General features: G+C 46.6%; 3 protein-coding genes across 14 annotated transcripts in view; 1 reads left to right on the forward strand and 2 right to left on the reverse strand.

Annotated features, from left to right (window-relative positions):
* Positions 1-74: 74 nt before the first annotated feature.
* ZSWIM7 (zinc finger SWIM-type containing 7) lies at positions 75-13,866 on the reverse strand. Of its 2 annotated transcripts, XM_089484101.1 has the most exons (7): positions 13,778-13,866; positions 7,879-7,972; positions 6,706-6,727; positions 3,460-3,562; positions 1,716-1,847; positions 1,436-1,540; positions 75-442 (listed from the first exon to the last, which is right to left on the reverse strand). In XM_089484101.1, the coding sequence occupies exons 2-7, from the start codon at positions 7,952-7,954 to the stop codon at positions 305-307; spliced, it is 576 nt and encodes a 191-aa protein (XP_089340227.1). In that variant the 5' UTR covers positions 7,955-7,972; positions 13,778-13,866; the 3' UTR covers positions 75-304. The 2 variants fall into 2 exon arrangements, with proteins under 2 accessions (XP_089340227.1, XP_089340230.1); XM_089484104.1 differs by lacking the exon at positions 1,716-1,847.
* LOC149301414 (tetratricopeptide repeat protein 19, mitochondrial-like) lies at positions 13,814-17,989 on the forward strand. The gene is made up of 10 exons (XM_089484098.1): positions 13,814-14,055; positions 14,550-14,677; positions 15,072-15,182; positions 15,369-15,407; positions 15,508-15,564; positions 16,037-16,098; positions 16,453-16,547; positions 16,934-17,088; positions 17,235-17,397; positions 17,548-17,989. Exons 1-10 carry the CDS (start codon positions 13,908-13,910, stop codon positions 17,718-17,720), a joined length of 1,131 nt encoding a protein of 376 aa, XP_089340224.1. The 5' UTR covers positions 13,814-13,907; the 3' UTR covers positions 17,721-17,989.
* Positions 17,990-19,893: 1,904 nt separating this feature from the next.
* The window catches only part of NCOR1 (nuclear receptor corepressor 1), a 52,898-nt gene continuing 45,310 nt past the window's right edge, over positions 19,894-27,481 (reverse strand). For 4 of the 11 annotated variants that reach the window (XM_089484088.1, XM_089484087.1, XM_089484086.1 and 1 more), the window contains 7 exons: positions 26,816-27,039; positions 26,093-26,230; positions 25,176-25,321; positions 24,794-24,847; positions 24,240-24,461; positions 23,185-23,412; positions 19,894-21,281 (listed from right to left, as the gene is read on the reverse strand). In XM_089484088.1, the coding sequence (XP_089340214.1) occupies positions 21,094-21,281; positions 23,185-23,412; positions 24,240-24,461; positions 24,794-24,847; positions 25,176-25,321; positions 26,093-26,230; positions 26,816-27,039 (1,200 nt within the window). In that variant the 3' untranslated portion in view covers positions 19,894-21,093. The remainder of the gene's footprint in view (positions 21,282-23,184; positions 23,413-24,239; positions 24,462-24,793; positions 24,848-25,175; positions 25,322-26,092; positions 26,231-26,815; positions 27,040-27,481) is intronic. The other 7 variants (XM_089484091.1, XM_089484090.1, XM_089484083.1 and 4 more) reach the window with 3 other exon arrangements.

Genomic DNA, 27,481 nt, shown 5'->3' on the forward strand with positions numbered 1-27,481 from the left:
AAACCAGTCCTCTATACTCTATAGACCCTCAGTGGTGCTGACACCCACCTCTTTCAAGCCAGAGGATGCACATGTACACACATAAAAGTTTAATCTAATTGCCATACACTTTCTCCGCATGAGAATGCCACCCCTTTGCAGATCAGTCCTCCGCAGTGTTGGTAAAATGTACCCTGAGAAGGAGAATGGGGCGGGCAGGTGAGTACTAAGAAGCACCATCTGCTTAGAGTCTTAAGCACCTTTCGGGGGATTTTGTAAAGACGACAGCAAGTCCTTCCGCGTTTTCTCTCCCTCTCTGGCGAAATTACGGCCGCGTGTTATCCTCCTCCTCCCTCCCATCTTCCTGGGGCAGCAAAAGTTTGGTCAGCTGCTCATCTGGTACAGTCAGCTCCTGGCAGGCTCCGAGGGCCCGGCTGAGGTAGACGGCCAGAATATGTTTGCACTGCGGGAGGGAAAGGGGAATGAGCGGCGTTCAGAAAGGGGGACCCACTGCAGGGTGGGCAGGGAGCAGAGACCCTCCTCTCCGTTTTATCCTCCCTCATAAAATGGAAAAGATATGGAAATGGTGCCTGAGGGCTTCCAGGTTTTTGGGGCGGCGAATCTGGTCCACGTTCTAAACTGAGCTCTGAAGAAGCCAATCCAAGGTTCTGACTTGTATCTCCCAACTTTCATCAAGATGAAACCCTAGACCAGATTTGCTGCCCCAGTGTCATGGGAGCCTCCAGAGAAATCTGTATCCTCTAACCAGTAGCAGCTCTTTGAGTAGCGAGATGGATCTTCCTCTGCTATCTTTCACTACCTGATCCCTTTTGTACCTGAACCTGGGGACTTAATGGCTGGAATTTAGTACAGAATGTGTCTCTAAGTAAGTGGACTTGCATCTGCAGGAAAAAGGACTGAGCGGTTTTGTAATGTCCATACTCAGCAAGGGGCTGCTGTGACGTTAATACATGGGGGAGGCTGCAAAGTGCCCAACGCACAATGAGTAGTATCACAACACCAGCTAGAGAGTGCCATTGTGTGTTGGTAGAGCCCAGTGTGGATTGGGATGCTTCTGCTGGTGCTTTGGTACACATCCGCTACCCAGCAAAGTAAAGCTACATAGCGACATATGTATAAAGTTGTACGACACAGACTGTGATACAAAGAATTTGCCCCCAACATCCGTAAAGCAGTGCTCTACCACTGAGCTATGCTAAAGTAAGGTTCTAGTCCTCATGCTTCTGAACATCATCTGGGTTCTCAAAGAAGGCGCTTCCCCTTCACCTAAACTGGGCATACCATGGATTGAACCCAGGGCCCTCTATGCACAAAGCTCCATCCACTGGTTTTCCAGCTGCTCATGTTGTTTGAGACAAGGCATGCACAAGCAAGAGAAAGTCATTGCTTATGATGATGATGATGATGATTACATTATTTGGTCCAGCCAACTCACCACTAAGCTGTCGCCTTTCCGGAGGACGGAGAAGGTAAAAGCCGGGCATGTGCAGAAGTGGCAGGAGGCATAGCAAGTGTAGAGCTTCCCTGAGCTGCCAACCACCTGCGGAAACAGAAGAGGAAAAGCCAGGGCTTAACTTAAATAAAACATAAGTATATAAAGCAACACGGATGTCATTTTAATCAGGTTTTTTAAAAACATATGTGCGATGTGCAATGAAGTAGCTATGTCCCTGGGCATTAGTTCTTTAACAGAAACAGGAACAAGTCAGAGGTACCTTGATGGAAACAACCTCCTCCCTCAAATTTTGGATCCAGATTTGGGGTCCATCCCATTTGGAGATGAGGGACCATTCGCTCTCGCTCTTAGATGTCCAAATGTCCAGGAGGAAGGTTTTCCTCTGCTTGTCCTGAACTGACACAAGAGCGAAGGAGAGATTTAGGGGGCTAGCCAAAATGGGAAAAGAGGGAGCCAGCTACTGAGGCTTCTGGGGAACTGCTGGTCCTTGACCAAGAGACACAGCTCTCATAGGGTCAGTGTGTCTCCCCCCCAAAACTGCCTGAGGTTTGTAGGAAATCGTTTCTCAGTGAGCCTCAGAAGAGAGAAGTCGGTGGGAGAGGAGATCGCTGGCCGCCGCCTTGTCTGAAGAAACCCTGGCTCCTGACCAACCTCTCGCTTCCAGGTCATCCAACATGAAACTAAATCTAGTCCAGTACATCTAAGAAACAATAATGTAATCCACTTATTATACTAATTAATATGAAAGTAATGTTAAAAATCAAATAAAACAGAGGAGTCAAAGGAAGGAAGCCAAGGGAAGACCCAACCTCTCCAGCAAAGCAAGGGGAAACATTGCTTCCTTTAGCCCACCCCAAAATGCTACTCCTTTCCCCAGTTTCTGGCTCATGCAATCCTGCTGGAGGGCAAGGAACAGAAGCCAACATGGCTAAGCCTTGCCTGGGATGCTATAGTTGTAGGAGAGCTTAGAAAACGCTTTTCTAAAAATGTAATCAGAGTTCCTTGGAGTGCCAAGAGAGTAGGGAGAGTCGGTGCCTCTTTTAGGCTCTCCAAGACAGATATTGCCTTTGGCCACTCTACTCAGAAAAGGGGATGGTTCCTTTGTTGATAGAAAGTTAATACTGTACTTTAACTCTTGCCATTACATCCCTTTGGACATGTGCGCATTTTCATAGCCCTGTCAAAGCCTGACCCAAAGCTCCAAAGGTCCAAAAGTCAAACAGTTAAAGTTATGTGCCTTTAACATTTCCCTTCGATTCAGTCATGGGTTGTATCAAATCCCTAATTTTTTTGCCCCAAAACCTGCCCTCGACTTATGCATGAACATATATGGCAATATCATTTTTGATGTTTGATTTGACACTGAATTGATGGAAAGGCCTTTTTGGTAAGTGCTACGACTGCTGTTTTTGCATGCTCCCATTTCTATATCTGAACAGTTGTTGTACTTGAACCATCACAAGCGTTACAAAGGGAATGGATTCAATCATTTCTTTCATTTCTCAAAGCAGCCTGGAGGCAGCTGCTGTCTCTGAAGCCCATCTGTCTGAGAGGCAGACGCCTTGGATGTCAACCGCCAGGGCTGTGCCTTCTTCTCCTTTGAGCTTAGCGCCGAGGACATCGGTTCAGTCTCCTGTTTTAATCAAGTTTTGAGAGGATGGTGGGGTTTGAGAGGAGGGGCGAAAGGCAGGGGATAGTGGGTTTCCTCCGGTCCTTTCCACAACCGCCACAATCCCTCAATAAAGTGGGGGGTTCTGGGAGCTGTACATCAAAGTGAGTATCATTTCCAGCATCCATTCATATCTGAAAGCATCCCATTGAGTAACTACTACACCACATGGGCTCTTAAACTGGATTAGCAGAAAGAAGACATTGATAATAATGGGCCTTCTCTAACAGACACTGAAAAGAACTGGGTGGGGTGGACTCAGTCAAAGCTCAGGGTGAAGTTACTGTCTTGGACTACAACTCCCAGAAGCCCTCAGCCAGCAATACCACTGTACCTGGTACACTGTCCTTCCGCTAGGAGACACGACGCGGGTGACCGACTGGCGATCGACTAAATCTAAAGCCGGGACAGCAGAAGCACCAAAGACAAACTTAAGCCTAGGAAGAAGAAGAAGAAAACGACCAGGTTAGGCTGGGCTGAAGGCACTGTGCCAATCCTTTAGGGGTGCCCACCTCTGCTGTTTTAAAAGCCATTTAAAACCCAAAGGATTATGAGGAAGGAGAGTCGGAGGAGGGTGCGGGGAAGCATAGGATGGGAAGATCCCCTCCGCCTTATTACAAAACTACATAGGAAGCTGCTTTGTGGTTCCCAGACATCGCTGAAAAGAAATAAGATCCTAGTCCTCATGGTTAACATGAACATAAGAAACTACCTTGCGCCACTCAGTGTCCCCTAAAACTACATTTTTCATGGCTGTGAATGAACAGGAATGTAAGAGAGCTGCCTTATAGTTCTCAGTATACCTAAAAAAATAACATCAAAATTCCAGTCTTATGGTTCTGAGTAAATAGGAATGTAGGATGGCATCTAATATTGAGGCAGACCCTTGGTCTGTCTAGCTGAGTATAGTCTACACTAGCTTTTCCCAACCTGCTGCCTCCTGGATGCGCAGGACTACACTTCTTGTCACCATTTTGAGAGGGATTAGAGGCATTTGGGCCCGCTGTGGGGTATGTGAATGAGATCCATGGGGTGATTTGGGTGGGAAACTGGCCCTACTGGCTCCTCTGTGCCCCCAGAGTAGCCTCCTATCTTAGAGGAAAGCAATCCCAAAAGGGGCAGATGCTCAAATGCATTTGGTGCCCTGTGGCAAGCATTGACCTTCGCCAGGCAACCAAACACAGAACGTAATTTCCAAAAGTTCCTTTCTCTCCTTTGAATGAAAGTTCCTTTCTCTCCTTTGCACCAACTGCTTGAACAGACCTGGCTAGTGAGCGTCACCCGCGAATTGGGAACCTTTTCATGAAACCATTTGCAAGGCTTGCACGTGCGTCCGCCAATTGGACGTCTTTTGACGCCTGGCGGATACGGCTTAATCCCTGGATGACACTGTCACTTTGCACAACTGACATCACAGGGGACTGGTACAATTAAGCAGAGGTGTCACACACTGTCCAACAGACAGCTTAGCTGTTATTTTTGGGTGGCACATCCTCTTCGGGCGCGAGGAGGTGGCAAAAGGGTTTACCAACTGTGGCGGTGAATATTCAAACTGGGAGACGGAGACGGCGATGGCTGTGCTCAAAGGGATCAGAAAACAAACCCCAGGAAGAGGGCTTTTCTATTCTGGGAAGAAGGGATCTAATTCCTCCCCCGGAGCAGAGGACAGAACTCGAGGGATTTTAAAGCCCTGACCCTAATCTCCGCTGAAACGCCGACAGATGGACTTGAGGCTGAAAGCCAGCCGTCGGAGAGCAATTCTCCTGTTCAGAGAACAAGGGGCCAAAATGGGTTCCTTTATGTACAGGGTTTGGACTTGAGGAGGGGAAGGGCTATGGCACCGAGTTCAAGATCGTCCCAAGAAGTGAGGTTTCATGGCCAAACCCTGAGAGCTAGGAACAGCCCAGCGATGCCATTAAATGTTATGCATTACTGGATATACTCCATATATATACTGGATATAAAGATCCCTTGCTATGTGCGTCTAAATTTTACCCTCGACTTATCCATGGGTCATAGCAAAATCCATAAGTTTGGCCCCATGAGGTTGATGTATAGTCAAGTATATACACTAAGTATTATAGCAAACCCAGTTGCTTGTAGCTTGTTACTTATATATACAGAGAGAGAGAGAGAGAACCTATTTTCTCATTTGGAAGTTAAGAGGAAAATCTAAGCCAAAGGGACGTTTCCCAGATCAAGCTGAAATTATGAAGATTGTTCGTAATGAGGAAGATGGGATAAGGAACCTTTAATCCCTCCTCCTTGTTTCTAAAATAGATGGAGAGCAGAGTGGACCCCAAAAGAACGGAGAGGGAAAAGGAAGCTAACTAGCTATATAGACCCAACGTCTTTGCAAACTGCAGCAAGAAGCCAATTCATCCTTAGCAAGTTGGGCGTTTTGCTATTGCAAAGCCACAATTGGAGAGCATGCACGCTTGTGAGATGATCCCCCAAATCCTCCAAAAGCGGAGATATGGCAATCCTAAACCCAAGCCTCTCTATCCCTCCTCCTCTTCTCTCTCTCTCTTTAAATACTTCTCTTCAAAGGCCCTCTCTGTCTTTCCATCGGCAGGAAGTTGGAAGGCAAGGCAGAACAGCTGCGGGAGGAAAACTCAAAGGAGGGAAGACGTGGGAAAAGGAGGAATGGAGACACCCCAGAGCCAAATACGTGAAGGGAGGACATCCTCCGGCCAGGCGCTGAATCCCAGGTCAATGCTCCCCGCCACCGAGACGGAGAGAGACGCACGCATCTGGACATGGTGGAAATTGCACACACACACCCTGCCGTCTCCTTCTCTGAGTTATTACTATTGAAAGGATCCTTCCCATCTTAATTTGGCCTTTCCTATATATATATGGGTCCCATTTCTATGCCCTCTGAGCATGAAAAGGCTCATAAAATGGTCTCTTATGTTCCGAACCAAGAGCTAAATTGTTGGGGATTGTTCTAATACTGTTCCAGAAATGATATTTTTTCTCTCTCTCTCTTATCTGATACAACAAGATTCCTCTTTGCGCTCCTGGCAGCGATGGCAATTTGGGCCAGATTTATTGCCGACGTCGGAGTAAACTGTTCCGGGGATGCTCTTATTTAATTGTACCCTTGTTGTTTAAAGGGTTTTAATCTTATTGATTTGGGAAAAAAGGCATTCTAGATCCATACGCTGTTTATTCCACGTTGCACTTTTCTATTGTACCTGTTTTGTATGTGGATGCTATGATTTAGCCAAGCATTGGGAACCATGGTTTGCTTTGGGGTCCGTCTTTTCTAGTGAGTCGTGTCTTCTTATGATATGGCCGAAGTATGACAGTCTCAGCTTAGTCACCTTGGCTTCTAGAGAGAGTTCAGGTTCAGGAAATCTATGGGTTTCTATTTTACGCTGTCTGGTACGACTGATCTTTCCCTTACTATCTGCCATTGGCGTTTTTGCTTGCGATCGTGGCATGTGGTGGAAATGGTTTCAAACGAACCTGGCATTAAAAGCGGGGCACGCAACATGCATTCAGTGCCGAGATGCAGAAGGGATCAGATGCAGACCACACTTATGCACATGAAAGACCAAAGCGGGGTACTCACGCCAAGAGGAGATCATCGGGAACTGCAAAAGAGAAGGTAAAACCGTTATCAATTTTGGGTCCGGTTCTATATACTGGTTATTTCTACCCATCGTATCCCACCCAAGTAGTGGCAGAGTCAGCAAAGGAGGACCTTCAGCAAGGCAGGCCCCTGCGCAACCTCTCCATCATTTGCTGCGCACCCACAAGAAAAGTAGCAGCGCCAGAAGGGTCAACTCCTCTGGCAGAGGCTTTGAGGAGAGATGCCCAGCCGCTTGACCTCTCCAGGTCAGTCGGTTATAAATCTCAGAGGGGTTGCTGAGAGGTCTTGTTGCGGGCAACATGCACTTTGATTTATGGGAATTTGAAACCTCTGGACCGGCTGACAACGCTAGTTTCCCTGCCTTTCCCTTTCTGGCTTTTGTTGTGACTACAGCTATCTTGGGACTGAACCTGGAAAGGCTGAGAGCTTTGATTTAGATTTCCTGCATGGCAGAAGGGGGCTCTTCCAACTCTAGGATTCAATGATTCTTTCTAAGGGGAATGCCCTGGATCAGTGGTGGTCTCTGGACCGATGGTGGTCCCTGAGCCATTGGTTCCTGGCATGTTCCCAAGGAAGAAACAAAACCATTGCACGCAATGGGCACAAGTCCCAATCCAGGTCCTGTCCCCTCAGCTGCCATTTTGTCCTTAGTTTCCACTTGGTGGACCTCTAAGTTGCCAAGAACTTTGTTCCCACAAGCCTTTGGCCAGAGGAGCTTGTGGCTGCAACAAACTTGGCAGCCTTCGCCATCTGGGCTCACAGTCTTAGCTGCTCTGCTGCATCAGCCGCCTGACAGCCTTAGCCCATAATGCACTTTCCCTGTAAGCTTTATGATCCAGAAGACGGAGGGCAGTATCCTTCCTAAGGCTATATATATATATATATATATATGCCATGTTTGTTTGTCTTTTGCCACTTTCACCGTCCGGCTTTGAACAGTCCCGATGTTGGCTATACTCTGGCACACTCTGCTGGCCATAAACTGAACCTTTCTCTACAGGTTTAGGACAAATTGTGGGTTTTGAGGCTGGCGCAGAGAAGGGGTCCTTTACATCTCCCTTAGCTACTACTGCCAGCAATATGGGGCAGCCAAAATTCATGACGTCGCAAAGGTTGAACAACCCAGAAACGACCCAAAAGGGAAAAACGTACCTTGCGATGTCTGCCGAAAAGCGCTCTCCATCTCTTTCAACACTTCTTCCGCCACGGCGGGCAAAGTGGCATCCATCCCAAAAAGTGCTGTCTCCTGTGTCAGAAAGCAAACAAAAATATATAGGTTATGAAATAATAATGTTTAAGGTTTTCAGAGGAAAGACGGGGAAAGACAGAGGGGTCCCCCTTATTTATATATCCTTAATAAACTTCACATTTCCATTTGCAAGGGAAAGGCCTCCTCCTCGGATGTCATACTGGAGTATGGCATTTCAAAAAGGGCAAATACTTACCAAGGGTCACATTCACTGTCTAGGATCTATAGGGGGTTATATGGCCCACTCCTCAGTATTAAATGAGAGGTTTTAGGCCTTTGGAGTTCCCTTCCAACCCTACAAAGTCCACTTTAACTTTATATATATATATATATATATATATATATAGTCTGCAGAGTTTTGACCAGCAGCTACACACATATGCGTAAACACACAAACCCCACCAAGAGTCCATTCCTCCTGGTACCATGGGATTACTTTTGATTATTTAAAGGCGTCGGATGTTTGGCCAAAGCAGGGCTATAGACTTCTGGCAGCAAAGCAAAGCTGAGATCCTGGGATCCTGACCTCCAGAGATATTATTATTTTGAGATGACCGGATCCAATTTCTCGGACGAACTCAAGGCAGACAATGTTCCGGAGGGGAGACAGACAGAGATCCCTGAAAACAAGCAAAGCAGCGTCTTCAGGACGGAGACCCCCCAAACCAAGAATGTGGATAGAAACCCAAAGCCCTTCTCCAGAAGCCTTGGGACTACAAGTCCCATCACTCCAGCAGTTTAAGTTTAAGGCCACCAGCTCAGAGAAAGCCTTGGTTTTTCTTTGAACAAAACTCCAAGGAAAGGTTTGCAAAAAGTGGTTTGTTTGGTTTGTCTCATGCTCTAAGTCAAATCCAGGCGGCTGGATTAGAATACCTTTGGAGTTCCCTTCCAACCTGAAAAATCCCATTTTAACTTTATTTTTATATATTTTTTTTAAAAAAATTGAACTTAAAATGGAATTTGTATTATAATTATAATTATTATTATTATTATTTATATAGCGCTCTAGATTTGCACAGCGCTGTACATAAAAACAATAAATATAGAAGAGTAAACCTGTAATATATAATAATATATAATATATATAATATTAATATAATTATAATTATGTGTATATATATATATATATATAATGTATATATTACTAGATATAATTTTATATAAATTATTAAAATAATTATATAATATATATTATATAATTATGTATATATGTTTATATAACTATATATAATATATATAAATTATATATATATATAATTATATATATAATATATGATATTTTATTCATAATTATGTGTGTATATATATATAACTGTAGTATATATATAATAGTTTTATATATATATATACACATATATTTTATATATTATATATATATATCATAGCTATAGAATTTTATATATTAAATATTTAATTTCATATATATTATATATATATTTTTATATATAATAATGTATATATATAAATATATATACATAAAACTATATAGAATTTTAGATATTAAATATTTAATTTTATATATAATATTTTATATATAATTACAGTGTGTGTGTGTGTGTGTGTGTGTATATATATATATATATGCCCTTTGTAAGTTGCAACAACTAATCAATGAACCCTTGGAAACTGTAGCAAGCTGATGTTTTCCTAAGTGAGCTGGAGATTTGTAGCGAACCGTTTCCTTTTTGCTGGACCTGAATCCCTCAAGAATGGAGCATTTCCACGTTTTGGCTCCATCCGCACTGCGGAAATCCAGTGGGACCTTGTGATCCGCTGGGGTTTGGATCCAAAATCCCCCATGGATCACAAAACCCATACACGCTCAAGTCCCATTAAATACATATAATGGCAGAGCAAAATGGTGCCCCTTATATAAAATGGAAAATCAATTATATATATATATATATATATATATATATATATGGGAATATTTTCAAGCCGTGGATGCTTGAATCCGCGGATAAAGAAAATCAGTGGATAAGGAGGGCCGACTGTAATCCAGTTTGACGCCACTTTCACTGCCATGGCTCCATTCTGGGAAAAGAGTGGGATACAAATACAATATAACATAATATAATATAATATATAGAAACCTGGGGTTTCTAGTTTTACAAGACATTTCCCCTTCTCTGTCAGAGTGCTCTGGCCCTGGAGCGAACTTCCAATCCCAGGATTCCACAGCATGGAGCCATGGCAGCAAAAGCATAAATAAATCCTATAACTGGTGGCGCAGTGGTTAAATGCCTGTACTGCAGCCATTCACTCAAAACCACAAGGTTGCGAGTTCAAGACCAGCAAAGGGCCCAAGCTCGACTCAGGCTTGCATCCTTCCGAGGAGGGAGCTAAAATGAGTACCCAGACTGTTGGGGGCAAATTAGCTTACTTGCTAATTAGCTTACTTGCTGTTCACCGCTATGATCTTTGGAATAGCGGTATATAAATAAAACAAATTAATTAATTATTATTATTATTATTATTATTATTATTATTATTATTATATTAGCCCTCATAGAGGTTTGCTTTGAGTTCAGTGGGACTCTTTCCCATGTAAAATGTAAATCAGAATGAGCAATGAGCCTAAGAAATTCAATTTAGTTTTAAGCCTCGCTGAATAAACATTCATATACAGTAGTAATGCTGTAAAAGCTGGATTTTATCAAATATTAAAGAAAAACACCCTTTAGGCAATGAACGTTGAATCATAAACAAAGAAACAACGCATGCTGCTAATATCCTCTTTATAAGGAAAACAAATACTGTCCTAATCCTTCGGAGCCCGCGGTTATTATTCCAGTAAAGCTGGTTCTATTCATCCGAAATTTGGATTTGAGCTTCTCTTATAAATATTTTGTTAGTTTTATCCACTCCTGCGCCATCCAGACATCATTTTATCTCATATATATGTGAGATTAAATGTCTGGATACCATAAAATATACCAACATCTCCAAAATGCACTTTGATTTATATATATATATATATATATATATATGGATTTTTAAAATTGTTTTTAAGTGTTGTACTAATATATATATATATATATATATATTGGATTATTTGAACTGTTTTTTAAGTGTTGTATTAATATATATGGGATTGTGTTAATTGTTTTTAAGTGTTTATATATATATATATATATATATATATAATTGGATTCTGTTAATTGTTTTTTAAAGTGTTGTATTAATGTGTTCATATATATATATATGTATATATATATATATATATATATATATATATTACACACACACACACACATTAAAAGAATGCTTTAAAAACCTATTAAAATAATCCAATTAAGAAACAAAACAAACCATAATCTTCAAGTCTTTTAGGGTTTAAAGAGAAACTTGGAAATGCTCTGAAGCTGATTGAATTATTTATCATTGATTATTATTATTATGTATCTGTGTTTGATGTATTCATAAAGATACGTTATAATATTATATTGATTTGTTTTCTTAAGATTGTACAACTCAGGCAGATTTTTAATTTTTTAAAATTTTTTAATAATTTGATTTTTAATCATTTTTTATAATAATATTAAAGTGGCAAGGTTAAAGTTAGTAAAACAGCACCAATTTTAATAACTAAATTAATTTCCAATAAATGATATATGTTCGTTATCTTGGTTCTAACATTCCTGCCTTAAGTGCTAATTTTTGTCTGAAATATGGCTTATATATATATATATATATATATATGCCTATATATATTCAATATATATATATATATATATGTATGTATATATATATTGAATAATTCCCCCTAAAACCCTGTTTTAAGCCCGCTTTTAATGGGAAAACAGGTTTTTAAATTTGAGGGCTATGTTTTATTTTAAAAAATCTTTTATATGGCCTTAAAATGGTTTTATGTTGTAAAAAAAGAGGGGATTTTAAATTGTTTTTCTACATTTTTTGTTGTTGAGGAGATTTAATTGAGGAGTCTGGGGGTGCTTCTGGACTCGTCGCTTCACCTGACAGCTCAGGTGAATGCGACGGTCAAGAGCACCTGTTATCAGCTTCGGCTGATTCGCCAGCTGCGCCCATACCTGGCCCAGGGGGACCTAGAAACTGTTGTACATGCTCTGGTAACTTCGAGACTGGATTTCTGCAATGTACTCTACATGGGGCAACCCTTATACCAAACTCGGAAGCTGCAAATGGTACAGAATATGGCAGCCCGGCTGGTCACTGGCGTATCCAGGACCAGCCACATAACACCTGTGCTAAAAGATCTTCATTGGCTGCCCATCCGCTTCCGAGCTCAATATAAGGCGTTGGTTATTACCTATAAAGCCCTAAATGGCTTGGGCCCTGGATACCTAAAGGACCGCCTCTCCCCGTACATTCCGCCTCGCACCCTCAGAACATCTGGGCAGCAATTGCTGAAGGTGCCTGGGGCCAGGTTAGCTTCCACTTCGAGAAGGGCCTTTTCCACAGCTGCCCCAGCCCTTTGGAACACGCTGCCCACGGAGCTCCGCTCATCTACTACCCTGGCCCAATTTAGGAAGGACCTCAAAACCTTCCTATTCAAGCAGGCGTTCCCCGATTAAATATCCCGTGGGCCTCCCTCCTCTTCCGTGGCCAAGAGGTTGGGCTAAGGGGCTGTTATTGTTGTTTTTAGATTGTTGTTGCTGTTGTGTATATGTTTTTAACCTTTGTATTCTGTTTGCACTTGTTGCATCATTGTAAGCCGCCCTGATCGTTTGGAAGGGCGGGATACAAATAAAGATTTTATTATTATTATTATTATTAATTGATACTCTTTGGCTCCCATGATCCTGAGGGAAAGGCGGCCTACAAAAGAGAATGCATAAATGTGACAAAGCTGTGTGGATATTTATTAGCTTGTTTTGTTACAACTTAGGACTTGTGCAGAAACTTTACTCATATACTTTGTGTTTTGTTTCTTTTTAATACGAATTTTGGGTTTGTGTGGAAACAGCAGATTGGAAATCAAAACTAAACGGACGGATGAGTGAGGCCTACTAGGCCAGGTTTAGGCCGCTCCGTTGCCTAGCAACGCCCCGAGAGACAGAGCCTCGGTCACGTGAGCAGTGAGAGCCGGCGCGCGCGGCCGCCAGCAAGACGCCACGTGACTGTCCAGCCAACCACCAAGCCGCTACGATACGAAAGTAAACAAGGGAATAGGAGTGGGAGGGGTTAGCGAACAGAAGAGCAAGCTACGTCATACTTTGCATCCAATGAACAATCCGCTATACAAATGAGCTAGGAAATGGTGAGGTGCGGCGACCAGACTCATACCATGTGACTTTCTACAGCCAATGAACAAGCCTCTATACAACTAAGCTAGGAAAGTGGGGGCGTCAACAAAAGTCATACCACGTGATTTCCTACATCCAATGAACAGGCCGCTATACAACTAAGGTAGGAAACAGTGGGGGCGGCACCCAAACATATACCACATGATTATCTACAGCCAATGAACAAGTAAACTAGGAAATGGGGGCGGCACCCAGACTCGTGCCATGTGACTCCCTACAGCCAATGAACAAGCCGCTATACAAGCATGGTACGAAATAGCTGGGGGCGGCACCGAGAGGCACCCCACGTGACTATCTACAGCCAATGAACAAGCAGACGCAAAAAACAACCCGGAAGAATGAAGGTGGGGCGGCAACCATTCACACGACACGTGACCTGCTACAGCCAATCAACAAACAGCCGGAACAGCAAAGCGGGGGAACCGCGGGAGACGATGAAGCCCGACTCGGGCAAATTATACATAGATACAAATCCCTTTTAAACGGGAGGGGGAGGAGTCTCGGGGCCTAGACTTACCTCAGAATCCGGCAGACTCACGCCGTCCGAACACGGGAAACCGGAAGTCGCGGTTTGAACACGTCACTTCCGCATCACATGACAAGAAGTAACCTCGAAGCCCGCTGTTTCGGGCTCTTCTTAAAGGGCCATGCTTAGCCGGCGAGGCCTCGCAACGGCGGCTGTGGCTCTGGCGGCGGGGAAGCGCTTCCTGGCGAAGGCGGCTCCTGGGCCGCGGAGGGAGCGGGCGAAGGCGGGCGTGGCCTCCGCAGCCATCGCAGGCAGCGTCGGCCTATCAGGTGAAAGGGGCGTGGTTAAACGCGGAAGTGGGTGTGGTCCAACCCTTGAGGGGCGTGGTCTCTGACTTTGAGTGACAGCTGGGAAAGCTATAAATGTAATGTATAATAGCATGATACTATTAATAAAAAGTGCCATAATGATAATAATAATACTGATAATAATGATGATGATAATAATAATACTATTAATAGTAATGATAATAATAGACCATTATCCTGTTTTGAGGGTTGGACTATTAACTCCAGTCCTGGGTTCGAATCCCTGCAGCTCAGCCCTAGAAGCCCATTGGGAAAAGACTGGGCGAAGTCACTCTCTCTCAGCCTCAGAGGAAGCCTCCATCTTGGACAAACATGGCCAAGGAAACGGCCTGAAGGCGCACGACGGGCGCGGAAAGCTCCTTTTTGAAAAGGGCCGGTGCCATTAAGTGTTGTGTGTGGATTAATAAGTAATAACTTTAAACCCGCCTCACTCTCTCTTTCTTCTTTGCCTCCAGCCTTTTCCTTCTTCTCCCGAGAAGCCGAGGAAGAAAACGGAGGAAGCAGGGAAGAAGGGAAGGATGAAGAGGCAGAAGGAGGAGAGGAAGAAGAAGACGCCATTGTGCTCTTGCTGAAGAAAGCGAAAGTGAGGAAGGAGGCTCCCGATACTTAAAACAGGGGTTTACTGTCACCCCAAAAACATCCCCAGACCCCTCAGAGGGCTTCGTGGTTCCCAGGCCTAAAAGTCCCTCCGAATGTGGAACTGGAATCCCTTTTCGCTTGCATCCATTGCTCTGTATCCTATTCTCTGGAGCAGCAGAAAACAAGCTTGCTCCCTCCTCAATATGGCCTCCCTTCAAGTATTTAAACAGGGCTCCCATATCACCTCTTAACCTTCTCTTCTCCAGGCTAAACCTCCCCAGCAATTCCTTGCGTCCTTCCTCTGAAGGCATGGTTTCCCTTTGCCATCGCTTCTCCTCTCTCATCCCAGTATCCCCAGTCCTGACACCATTAACCCAGTCCTCCTCTTCCCATCGCAGCTCAGCATCATGAAAGGAGAGCTGGAGGAAGCCGAGAGGATCCTCCACGAAGCCGCCCGCCTCTCTCACCGGTCGGACAACAAGGCGGCCATCATCTACACCTACGACACGGTCAGTCCCCGCCGTTTGAAACGTCCGGATGCCCCTAACGGAAAGCCCAGGTGTATTCCCGTCGGAGGATGCAGCCCCTCTCAAAATGGCGGCAGGGAGTGACATCCTATTATTATAATTAGGGGGACGTTTGAGGATGGAGTGGGGCTCTGACGCGGCCCACCTTTTTGTTTGCTTGCGTTGCAGATGGCAAACCTGGCTTTCATTAGGGGCCAAATGGAGCAGGTGAGTTCGTACCTGGAGACACCCCCCTAAATCCTGGCGCCCAAAGAGCCGGGAGACCGACTCCGGGGGCCATGATCCCTCTCTCTTTTCCTCCTTTCAGGCGGAAAAGCTGTTCAAAGCGGCCATGAGTCACCTGCTCTCCGGAGACACCAAGGAAGTAAGGACGCTTCCGGCTCCGTCATCCCAAGACGCTTCCAAAACGGAGACGTTCTTGATGTATACAAAGCAAAGGAGGATTCTGGGGTGAAAGGAGAGAAGGGCGAAGGGGTCCGACTTAACCTTTGGCTTTCAGTCACGGTTGTCCCAACTGGTGGCCATGGCTTCCTTTCTTGACTCTTCTATAGTGGGAACCTCCCTCCTTGGAGGTCTTTAAGGAGAGGGTCGCATGGGCATCTTCCAGGGGTGATTTAGTTGCATGGCAGGATGGGTTTGGTTTGGATTAGATAGCCTTTGGGTTGTTTAAGGTTAAGTTTTTCCTTTGCAAGCAAAAGCAGATTAGGGCTGAGAGGTTAAAGCTTCCTTTTGCAAATGGAGGCAGCCTTTGGAGAAGTTAAATGCAACTCCCAGAATCCCCCACGATCCTTAAGTAAAATAGTAATGTTTCCTTTCCATTTCACCCATTCCTCCAGGACGACAACGCCATCATCGAAATGTCCCTCAAGCTGGCCAGCATCTACGCTGCGCAGAACCAGTTAAGTTTCGCCGCCTCTCGCTCTGGTTGCGTCCTCGCTGCGGAAATAACCCGGTTTGACGCCGCTTTTAACTGCCACGGCTCAACGCTATGGGATCCTAATCCCTTGTGGCACCAGAGCCAAGTCTTTAGGGTTGTTATGGATCCAGAAAGAGAGCTCTCTCTCTCTCTGTGTCCTAAGACCTTTTCACACTCTCTCAGTGGGTGCTTTTATTGAGGTTTTGGTATAGTTTTGCAATCTGTTTGTAAATGTGTTGCGTGGTGTCGTTCGGAGGAAGGCACAGGTATAAATCTGGCCAAGAAGACCCCAAGATAGGTTCTGATTTGGATGGCATTTTCTGTTTCGTTGGGCAGGCACAAGTTGGCGCTGGCTGGCTACGAGTTCTGCATCCTGACCCTGGAGGAGAAAGTTGCCAAGCAGAAAGACATGCCCAGCGATGCTCTAACAGGTATAAAGGCTGGTGTAGTGGTTTGAGCATTGGACTACGGCTCTGGAGACCAGAGTTCAATGCCCAGCTCAGCCACGAAATGCACTGGGTGACTTTGGACATGCCCTCAGACTCAGGGGAAGGCAATAGCAAACTTCCCTCTGGACAAACCTTGCCTAGAAAACCCCACGGAAACGACTCAAAGGTGCGCAATGCACACGCAGAGCACCCTGCGTACATGATTCCTTCTCTTTGCATCGTCAGAGAGACGCAGCTGGCCTAAGCTCATCCCACGAGCCTCAAAGGCAGAGGGTGGATTTGAACCCGGGTCTCCCGGCTCCGGCCCTTTTAAAACCACCGCTCTTTGCAGCTTCTCTTCAGCTGGCTCTCCTTCCTCTCGTTCTCAGAGGAAGAAAGGAACGACACGCGGCTTCTCCTGGGCATGAGCCTGGACTCTTACGCCCGCTATCTGCTGGCTCACAGCCAGGCGGCCGTGGCTCAGAAGATGTATGAGCGGGCGCTGCGCATCGCCACTGAGGTCCAAGGGGAGACGCATCCCCAGGTAAGGAAGAAATGAGATTAGCTTTGCCTCTGGAAACCAAGCTCAGTGGCTCAGTCCTTAAAGTGACTCTCTTTTAAACGCCACCAGCCCTGCTTTTGACCGCAGATCTTGGCTTCCGCTCTGAATTGGGTTCTTTTTTGCGGCAGACGGTGGTCCTGATGAACGACTTAGCGACTGCCTTGGACGCTCAGGGGCGCTACGAAGATGCCTATGCCCGGGTGAGGAAGGCGGCAGAACTGGCGCGGGAGACTGAACACCCGGAAGCCCACGTTGTGTTGAACAACTTGGCTGGGATCCTGATGCATAAAGGTAGGCAAAAGGAGGGACTTAAAGACAAGAGGCTATCCTTGGCTTTTCTTTATTGGAACATATGCATTCCAGCACTGGGCAGCCTGTTTGGGCATCGGTTCAGACATGCCAGATTTACGATCCCTGCCTTTCTCCTTTCCGCGGATGCAGAAGATTATCCTCAGGCCAAAGAAGTCTACCAAGAAGCCCTGAAGCAGGCGGAGAAAACCGGAGACGAGGCATCAGCCCGGTACATTCGGAAGGAGCTGGTGGAACTGGCCAAGAGGAAGAAAAGACGCGCAAAGTTGCAGAAGGAGAACAGAGAAGAGGCTGGGAGAGAGTGAGGGTTGTTTTCCTCCGCAATGCGCAGAACATTTTGTATGGCGCTGCTGGTTCTTTGGTGCTATAAGGACCCGGGGCATTTGTTGCTTTGAGACGCAGCCGTCAGAGAAAGAGGCCAAGGCATGGCAAAGCTCTGCAAGGCCGGGACTGGGCATGCAATGTGTTGCGGGAGATAATCTGACATTTCAGGGACATGGCGATTTAAAGAGAGAAGGGGTGTACCTTGCGGATCTTAGCACTAAATAAACGGCGAAGGCGTCTGGTTGCTTCAGCCACATTGGTTTTGCTTGAGTGTCTTTACTGAGGCGCCTCTATTGCAAAGGACAGTAGTCACCATGCGAAAGGGAAAAGGAAACAAGGCATTTCCTTCCCCATGAAGTTTTCTGCGCATTTTCCATCTAGTATTATAAAGTGGCCTTTTTAAATCAGGTGCGCAAAGCTCATTTTCGAAGAGTGTGTGTATGGAAACTGGTGTAAACTGGGGTGGACACAGTGGTCCCCAGGGACGGTTTTGTCAATTCATAGTGCCTTCAAGAGGCTGCAGAGGCCATTTTCATGTTCTCGAGACCTTTATCTAAAACATTGTCTTTTGGTCACTCCCTGTGGCTAAAATGACGTTTTCCTGGGTCCAAAATGGCTTGGGGAGGGTACAAAGACACGACCAAAAGACATTTAGGGGCAAAAGAAGAAGAATTTGGGGAGAATGCAGCCTCCCAAAGTCTTGGAGGATGGCCACTGTGGCTCCCAAACCTTGGTGCGATTGGTATAGAGAGCACTAGGATCTCCAAAGGTCTTGAGGCATCTGCCTCTAGAGCAAGCATTTGTTGTATTATCTCCCATACCTTAGTGATCAAACCCCTGCTTTCCATGCAGAAGGTCCCATGTTTAGTCTCAAAAATGAAGAGACGCCCATTAGCCACGCTGTAAGGAGCCAGGATGTGTGGCAACAAGGAGAAACCCTGGCTCACCGTGGCATTTGCTCCGTATCGGACGTCACTCTTGCCCTCTCCCCTTCAAGAAACAAGACAAGACTGCCAAAAGGAAAAGGAAAAGATACCATTATGGGAGTGCTGATCCCCACTTTTCTTTTATTGGGTTGGTCTGGATTGCAGAAAGTTGCCATCTTACTCAAAACGACACGGGTGCGGACCAAGCGCGGGGAAGGTTTCATGATGCGCAGGGTGCCTCCGGGTCGCTCCCGCCTCACCCCTAAACGAAAAGAGATTGGTACAGAGCCGAGGAACAACATACTAACAAAAGCTGTGTTCAAAACAAAACAAAATCACAGGTATACATGTATCTTTTCAAAAAGAGACACCCAAACCACATTGCTTTGGATCGACGCCTTCCTGCATGAGAAAACGGGGCAGCAATACAACTTTTGGGACCTTGAGGATCCTTGCAGAGATTTCCACTTTGGCGCGGGGCAGCATTTGTATTAGGATTTTCTATTTTTAAAAGTACAGAGGTCCCTCGGTTTCGCAAAAACCAACGCGGCGGCGTCCCCGGAGCCACGGTTGCAAAACAAGGCAAACTGCTTGTTGAAGGGAAGGAGAAACCAGATCCTTAAGGATGAAGCAATGCAGCAACCTTAGAAAAAGAAATAAAGATGTCCCAAAACCAGAATGCGGATCATCGGAAAGAGGTTCTGGCTCCTTTCGGTTACGGCCGGGCAAAGCCACGCCGGACGCTTGGTCAGCGCAACTTGGCATCAGGAAAAGCATGGGACAAAATGGAGTTTCTCAACTCGGTTTCCCAGTGGTTACAAAGCTGTCAGGCTCAATCCCTTAAACGTTTGTAGTTTGTAAGAGCTGTACTTCTGCTCTTCCACCCTTTTGAGGACAAACCTAAACACACATACACACCCCAAAGCTGACGCTGAGCAAAACCCAGTACATTAGATTTGCGAGACTTTACAAAAGCAAGTCGTTTCGCTTCCCTAAAGTTAAAGTGAAAAGGTGAGCATCTTGGTTTAAATCCGCTCCAAAGTGCAGTTCCTTTCATTTCGGAGATCGAGCCGGTCCCCCGTGTGCCGTAGTAGGATCCAGTGTTTTAAGGCGGCTTCTTAGTCGTACCGGAATCTGGTCTATAGCAGGTCTGTTTTTTATATACTATATATATAGATATAAAAGCAAAATACAGAGAGATAAGGAAAGGTTTAGGTACTAGTGGATGTACTGTGGTATATATGTATTTTTTTGTCTCGGACAGCAAAACAAAGACGGGAACTAGAAACATCTCCATACAAGAATCGGAAAACCAGAAGCAGAAAATCCAGTGGCATTAACATTCAAAAATAAAAAATCATATTAAGAACTGACTCCAGCCTTGTTTAGTTCTGGAAAAAACAACACAATTTAGATATACACAAGCACCTGACAAACTGGGTTTTGCCATCTCAGAGCGAGAATTATTCGGCGCCGACGGAGGAGACGCGTTCGCTCCGCAGGGCTTGGCTCTCTCTCTCAGGGAAAGAGGCCGCCGTTGCGCCCCTGTGCCAAACGTTTCACAGTGTGGCTAAACAAAACTCGGAACGGCGGAGAGGGGGAATGTACAGTGCGGCGGAGGCGGGCGATGCCGCGCAATCCGCGCGAGTTTTAAAAACGTACAGCAATTGAGAAGGGCCTCAAAAAACACAAAATTAAAAACGGTACTCCACAAGGTCTTTGATAACCACAGAAAAGAAAAGATGGGGAGAGGTGCGCCGCCCGTGAAAAGTAGCCATGGGTGAGGTTGCTGTTATGTGCGGACCGGCTGGGAGCATCGCCCTGGCGCAAGCGGGAACTGCGCCCAACGTGCTGAAGCCGGGCGACACCTTGGGGGGAAAAAAGGCGGCTAACCATCTACGCTCGAGAAAAACGCTCTTTAAAAAATAATTATTATTATAAAACGACCCCCCGAACAAAAGGTTTTATGCAATGATTTCAACATAAGTACACCAGATCTTCTAACAAGGAGGAGGTGAGTGGACCTGAAGTGAACACTGCGGCAGGGAAGGGAAGATGCTCTATTTACAGAAGAACGGTCGCTCTTTCTTTCTCTCGCTCGGTTTTCTTTAGAGACGTCAGACGTGCGGCTTTCTCTTTACAAATAAAGATGTCGCTCAGTAATACGTCCTCTTTTTTTAAAAAACGAAAACAAAACACCTCTTTACATATTTTCACGGTGCTCCAAGTTCCAAAAACGTCTTCATCTAGTGCAGCCGCCCCCCTTTTGTCTGTCTTTGAAGAGGTCTTTGGGGGACACTGCACTTTGTTGTGTTTTAAAAAGACCAATCGGATGGGTTTCCAAGCCCCACGAATGAGTATCTTTTCCATATATATATATTTCTTGTTACAAAAAAAGGGTCTTTCCTCACCCCCTCGTCCCCCGGCTTCAGTCGTCGCTGTCCGAAAGGGTCTCGTATTGGGCCGAGAGGAGTGGGGCGGGTTCCCGATCCCATATCCGGTTGGGCTGGTGAGCGGACGCCTGGCCGACCGACGACGGGGCGCAGGTGATGGAGGTCGGAGGGGTGCTGCTCAGCATGCGCATCGTCAGGGGGTTGTAGGGGAACTGGGTGGATCCTAGCGGGTTTTAAGAAAGGAGAGAGACAAGATTGAAACATCTCCCCAAGTCCAAGATCAGGTGGCGCTCGCAATGGTACCCGGCTTATGGGGAAAGGTGGGGCATCTCTCCCAATCTCAGAGGATGCAGTCCTGGAGGATGCAAACACTGTCCTCCAAGCTTGAAGGACCGAGACCTTGCTCTCCAAGCTCACAGATGAATAATGTGCTCTCCAAGCTTGGAGGACAAGGGTCATGATCTCCAAGCTCAGAGGACACCCATGAAGACTGTCCTCCAAGCTTGAAGGACAAGGACTTCACTCCTCAAAGCTCAGAGGACACAGATGAAGATTGTGCTCTCCAAGCTTGGAGGACCAAGACTCTGCTCTCCAAGCTCACAGGTGAAGACTGTGTCCTCCAAGCTTGAAGGACAAGGACTTCGCTCCTCAAAGCTCAGAGGACACAGATGAAGACTGTGTCCTCCAAGCTTGAAGGACAAGGACTTTGCTCCTCAAGCTCAGAGGACACAGATGAAGACTGTGCTCTCCAAGCTTGGAGGACAAGGATTTTGATCTCCAAGCTCAGAGGACACACATAAACATTGTGCTCTCCAAGCTTGAAGCACTCTAAGACTTTGTTCTCCAAGCTCACAGATGAACACTGTGTCTTCCAAGCTTGAAGGACAAGGACTTTGCTCTCCAAGCTCAGAGGACACACAAAAAGACTATGCCCTCCAAGCTTGAAGGACAAGGACTTTGCTCTCCAAGCTCATAGGACACACATGAAGACCATGCTTTGCAGACTTGGAGGACAAGGGTTCTTATCTCCAGCCTGGGAGGATAGAGTTGAAGACTGTGCTCTCCAAGCTTGGAGGACAAGGACTCTGATCTCCATCCAGCCTTGGAGGACACAGACAAAGAGTGTGCTCTCCAAATTTGGAGGGTAAGGATTCTGATCTCCAGGCTTAGAGCATATCCATCTTTGAAAGTAGACTTTAGTCTACGAAAGCTCCTGCTGCCAACTTCTTTCTTTCAGCTGGTCTCAAAGGTGCTACAAGATCTCTCCACATACTGATTCTACAGACTAACACGGCTATATCTTTGAACTCCAGGCTTAGAGGAGACGAACTTTGACTTCCAGGCTTGGAGGACACAGTCAAGAACACTAGTCTCTAAGCTCAAAGGACCAACTGGGCCCTCCAAGCTTGGAAGTCACAGAGGAACTAGAAAACTGAACTGAAGCAGAGAGCCAAGCCCTCTTATTGCCATCCATTAAAACACAGGTATTGATCTCTCTATGCTCCAAGGGCCACCAGATTCAGCTCCAAAGATAAGGGCTCGGGGCCATACTTCAATGCTGGGTGAGACCCAAGGCAAAAGGGATGGGACCAATGATAATGGTGGGACCAATAACAGTAAGATTACTGAAATACCAGAACTGAAACTTAAGACAGACCTTTCAGCCTCTTAGTCCAGAAGCTGGGAAACTAGTGCAGAAGAGCTGGGGGAAAGGATATGATCCTGTCAGGAACCCCAAGAGGATGGATTCGACCTCAGAGCCAGAGCAACCCTGCCTGACATTAATGTGATTATATCACAAAACTCTGGTGGTTTTTGTGCTCCACATTTAACAAACCACATCAACTGCAGTGTCAAATGTTGAACTCAAAACCCCAGCTGTGAAGCTCACTGTGCCGCCCTGGACCAGAAGCCGATGCCACCTAAGAGGGTTTTGTGAAAGTAAAGGGAGGAAACACCACTGATGCCACCTTGAGATTTAGGGATGAAGGGCAGGGGGAAACTCAGATGCATGCGGCAGCAGAGCTGACCCAACAAGAAAGCTGTGGGTTTTCAGGCACTGATTTCAGGACCAAGAGCAGAAGGAGTGGGTTTATCTATGGATGGACTAAATTGTGGGGAAGAACCTGCTTTCAAGTTGCTCTCCCCGTTGGCTGCCTGGCTCGGCTGACCTGTGGAGGAGGGCCTGTCCTCCCATGACCACACCGGGGTCTGCCTGTGGTAGTCGCCTTCCGAGTGCACAGAGGAGACCGATGATGGACGCTCCGTCCCCAAGTAGCCTTGCCCCGGGATGGGCGACTTGGACTTCCGGCTGCTGGATTTGCCCAGCAGCTTCTGCTTGCTGACTCCCCCGCCTGGAAAGAAGAGGAGTGGGAGTGAGGCGGCCGGAGGGCAGAGATGGGAACCCCTCTCGTCCGCCTCCCAGAGAGGGAACAAATGGGGTGTTGCTCCAGAGGAGGAGAGGGGGTCTTGCCATGCAGAAGGTCCTGGGTTCAATCCCTGGCTGGGAAAGAATCGTGTCAAACCAGGGATCGGGAAGTGTGGGAAGCTCAGGGGCTACGCCAAGACGGTCAAGCCTAAACGCCAAAGAAGGGCCCTGTCTCTGTAACCGTTGCGCAGAAGAGGGCATTAATCACTCCCCTCCCAACACAACATCCTGATGATCTACGCCTTAGAAATAAAAAGTCAAGTAGTCAATAATCAACTGTCAATACAGTTTGCGGCGAGGGGTTTTATATAATCCTTTCCTTGGGAGACCGACGGATTGTTTAGGGAAGGCCATTAAAGTAATGGTAAGGCAAAGCAATGGTAAAGTAATACAACCCTCAAAGCCCCTTCCAGTTTTCAGGGCACTTTAAAGGGTTGCATCTCCATGCAATTTTTTTTAAATTGCCCCCAATGCCTTCTATGGGGCTTGGGGGCATTTTGCCATGCGTTTGCCTCTCCCATGCCCTTTTAAGCCCAACCGAGTCCTTCTTTTAACAACAGGTTTCCATTTTTTTCCCCCCCAAATGACCTTTCCTGGCCCCAAAATGGTGGTGGTGGGGAAACAGTGGTAAAAATGCCCCCATGCCCTACAGGAGGTATTTGCAAGTTGGGGTGTCTTAAAAACTGACCCAGGGAGTGTATTAGCCCAACAGCTTTCACTTTGTTGACGCTGCCAGATGGCAGTCTTTCTTACCTGGATTTGGGGATGGGTTTGTTTCCTCCCTGCGAGTCTCACTGTTCGCCGGTAGCGCCGCGTTGGATCCGCCTGGTACAAGGCCCATCGGCTGGGCCATGAGGAGGCCGTGGTCTTCCCCTTTGTCATCAAAGTTGCCCATCAGGGCTTTGCGGATGATGTCCTCCAGTCCCAGGTTGCTGGCTGGGTCGGCGAAGGAATGACCTCGGGCACTGACCGGCCCTGGGAAGGGGAAGCGACAAGGAGGAGGCGGAGGAGGAGGACGATGCCCCTCAAGAAGGGTGACAGGCGCCACATGGGATTCAGGAGTGGGTTAAGACAAGAAGATGGGAGGTGGGATGAGAAAGGCAAAAGATGAACACAGCGGATGAATGCTTTATCGGGCAAATTCCGGAACAACGGAATAAAAGATGTTCAATTAAGACATGCCCAGAACCCTCCCCAAACAGCACCCAAATGCTGAGTTCGGTTCACTTGGTCTTTGGCAAAGTATAGCACAAGGTTTCAAGCATCCGGATTGCTCCTTTACCAGAGTCTTTTACCAAAGCCCTTACCTGAAGTAGTTACTGCTGGCAAGTTAAATATCTCTGTCCCTGGCTGAGCAGCAGCTGTTAAAGTGAGAGAGAAAATAATCGGACACACATTCCTTGGGAGAAGGAAGGAAGGAAGGAAGGAAGGAAGGAAGGAGAAAAGGGCCAAAGAAAATGGGAGAAATACTTTTTTGTGGGTTTTTTGGGCTCTGTGGCCATGCTCTAGAAGAGTTTCTTCCTAACGTTTCGCCAACATCTGTGGCTGGCATCTTCGGAGAAAGATGCTGGCGAAACGTCAGGAAGAAACCCTTCTAGAACATGGCCACAGAGCCCGAAAAACCCACAAAAAACTATGGATGCCAGCCATGAAAGCCTTCGACGTCAAAATGGAAGAAACGTCTCTTACTCATGTCCGAGTCGCCGCCGCCACAGGAGTTCAGCTTCCGGAAGATCTCCTGCTTCTTGGACTTCACCATGGGCGAGGTGCTCTCCAGTTTGGTGAAGAAGGAAGGCAGGTAGCTCATGCTTCCGGGGGAACGGGAATCCGTCCTGCTGAGAGAAGAGAGGGCACTCAGTAGGGAAAAGACACGTACGCCCTACAATGACAACCCTCCACCTTGCTTCACCCTCACTCAGATAGACGTGATGTTTCCACCATCCTAGAGTCCCATTTTGTGGCAGAACGTACACACTACTCAATCTAGTAGGGAAGCATTTTATGCCCTGAACACTTGAAGAGCATGGGGCAGTTGCTTGGATGCAAGACTAAGACCCCAAGGGTGCAAGGTGTCAAGGAAAGTCCCACTTTCAGAGGGAGACAATAGCAACCCTCCACTGAAGAAATCTTGCCAGGAAAACACTACTTGAGGGTTACCATGTAGTCTGAGTTGACCTGAAAGCATACAACAACAGAGAGCAAGCATGGTGTGGTGGTCTGAGTGTCCCAAATCCTGAAAGACCATGATTCAAAGCCATGCTTAGTTATGGAAAACCATTGAAGAGAGCTTGGGCAAGTCCCACTCTCTCTGCTCTAGAGGAAGCCTGAATATATATGGCCACAAAACCCTTTAAGGTCTCTGTAAGGCAACTTGAAGGGACACCAACGCCACCCGTGTCCTGATTTTCAGCCACATGGCAACGTTATTATTTTCGCTCTAAAAGATGCAAATGGCTCTTTTTATTAATATATTCATGATATATTAATATTATAATCGCTTGCTTTTATTTATCGCCTCCGCTTTGTCATTCCGGCTAAACTCATATTTCAATCCTTTGTGGACTCATACAATGGGTCCAACGCACGCAGACGCAGAGCCTGCCTACCTCTGTTCCGAAGGCTCAGATCTTTGGGACAGTAACAAAAGGCTGTCTTGTTTTTCGTGGCCGGCGGGGGCCTGAGGCGGAGAGATCGGCTCGTAAGACTCAGAGGAGACGTGGCTTCTTTCGGGGGATTTACCAAGCCTAGGAGGTCACAGAGCAAAAGACGGTGAGAAGACAGGGTGCGGACCAGCAAAGGACACACTCCTCCAAACTCCAGGGAGAGAAGGGCGATTTAGGTGGTACGACGGAGGGACAATGGTGGGCATTTCTTCCTCCGGAGGCAGGCAAGCTAGGCCTCCTCGGCTGCCCTCTTGTCAGCCTCTAACCCACAGAAGGACAGGTTGCTTACCTGTAACGGTATTTCGAGTGGTCATCTGCGAATACACACAAAGCATGACTGCGCAGGCACAGAAGAACCCATTTGTGTGATTCGCAGAGACCACGAAGAAGAAACAGGGCCTTCCTTTGTGGCCCGCTGGTGGGGATGGGGAGCAACACATTGTGGCGGAACATGGAAAAGACCTTCTCTGATGTGGCACTCAAGTGATGGAATACCATGTCTTCATGGTGTCATACTGGCACCAAGTCCAATCCAAATGTGACTTTTTCTTAAAGCCCTTTGGTGCCAAAATGATTTTATCCAATTTGCGCATCTGTGGTGCGTTCTACAAACATCATGCCCAGCGGATGCCTCTTCTCTCCCTCCCATCCTTCCGGCCTGCTTACCTTCCCCTACTTTTGTCGGAGAGGTTTTCGGGAGAGACGCGGGAACCCGGGCGCTGGTGGGGAGTGGGCTGCGGCTGCACCTCGGGACTGTAGCGGCTGGTGGGCTTTGCCCGGCTGGCGGTGGCGATGGAGGTGGGGGCCGAGGTCTGGAATGTGCTGGTGGGGGTCTGGAGGGAGGCCTGCGTGGAAGCTTGGCTGCGGGCAAAGTCCTGGGTGATGATTTGCTGAGGAAGGGAAGGGAAGAGGAGGGAGGGAAAGAAAAAGACAGCAGCCCTGTGAGTCATAGAATCATAGAGTTAGGAGAGACCACAAGGGCCATCCAGTCCAACCCCATTCTGCCATGCAGGAAATCTCAACCAAAGCATCTCTGACAGATGGCCATCCAGCCTCTGCTTAAAGACCTCCAAGGAAGGAGACTCCACTACACTCCGAGAGACCTTCAGCCATTTGGAGATCTGAGGCAACACAGGTAGAGATGTACAATTTCAGGAAATACGGAAGCCAGGGAAAAGAATTCACTCCCCACCCAACTTTTCTTTTCCAAGAGAAAAACACTGGAAAAACTGGAGCAATATTACTATGTAAGTCGAGCTCATATATAAGTCAAGGGCAGGTTTTGGGGCAAAAAATATGAATTTCAATATGACCCATGGATAAGTCAAGGGT

This window comes from Sceloporus occidentalis, unplaced genomic scaffold (assembly GCF_023333645.1).
Source record: "Sceloporus occidentalis isolate IW3139 unplaced genomic scaffold, rSceOcc1.0.p SCAF_21, whole genome shotgun sequence".
Lineage (NCBI taxonomy): Eukaryota > Metazoa > Chordata > Lepidosauria > Squamata > Phrynosomatidae > Sceloporus > Sceloporus occidentalis.

Excerpts from the sequence above, each read along its gene's own strand:
- LOC149301414 (XM_089484098.1), top strand. The coding sequence starts at position 13,908 with ATGCTTAGCCGGCGAGGCCTCGCAACGGCGGCTGTGGCTCTGGCGGCG. Across the intron at positions 15,183-15,368 it reads TCATCTACACCTACGACACG|ATGGCAAACCTGGCTTTCAT; the intron begins GTCAGTCCCCGC and ends CTTGCGTTGCAG. Across the intron at positions 17,089-17,234 it reads AAGGGGAGACGCATCCCCAG|ACGGTGGTCCTGATGAACGA; the intron begins GTAAGGAAGAAA and ends TTTTTGCGGCAG.
- ZSWIM7 (XM_089484101.1), bottom strand. The coding sequence starts at position 7,954 with ATGGATGCCACTTTGCCCGCCGTGGCGGAAGAAGTGTTGAAAGAGATG. Across the intron at positions 1,848-3,459 it reads GCGGAAGGACAGTGTACCAG|GACAAGCAGAGGAAAACCTT; the intron begins GTACAGTGGTAT and ends GTGTCAGTTCAG. Across the intron at positions 1,541-1,715 it reads AGGAGGTTGTTTCCATCAAG|GTGGTTGGCAGCTCAGGGAA; the intron begins GTACCTCTGACT and ends CTGTTTCCGCAG.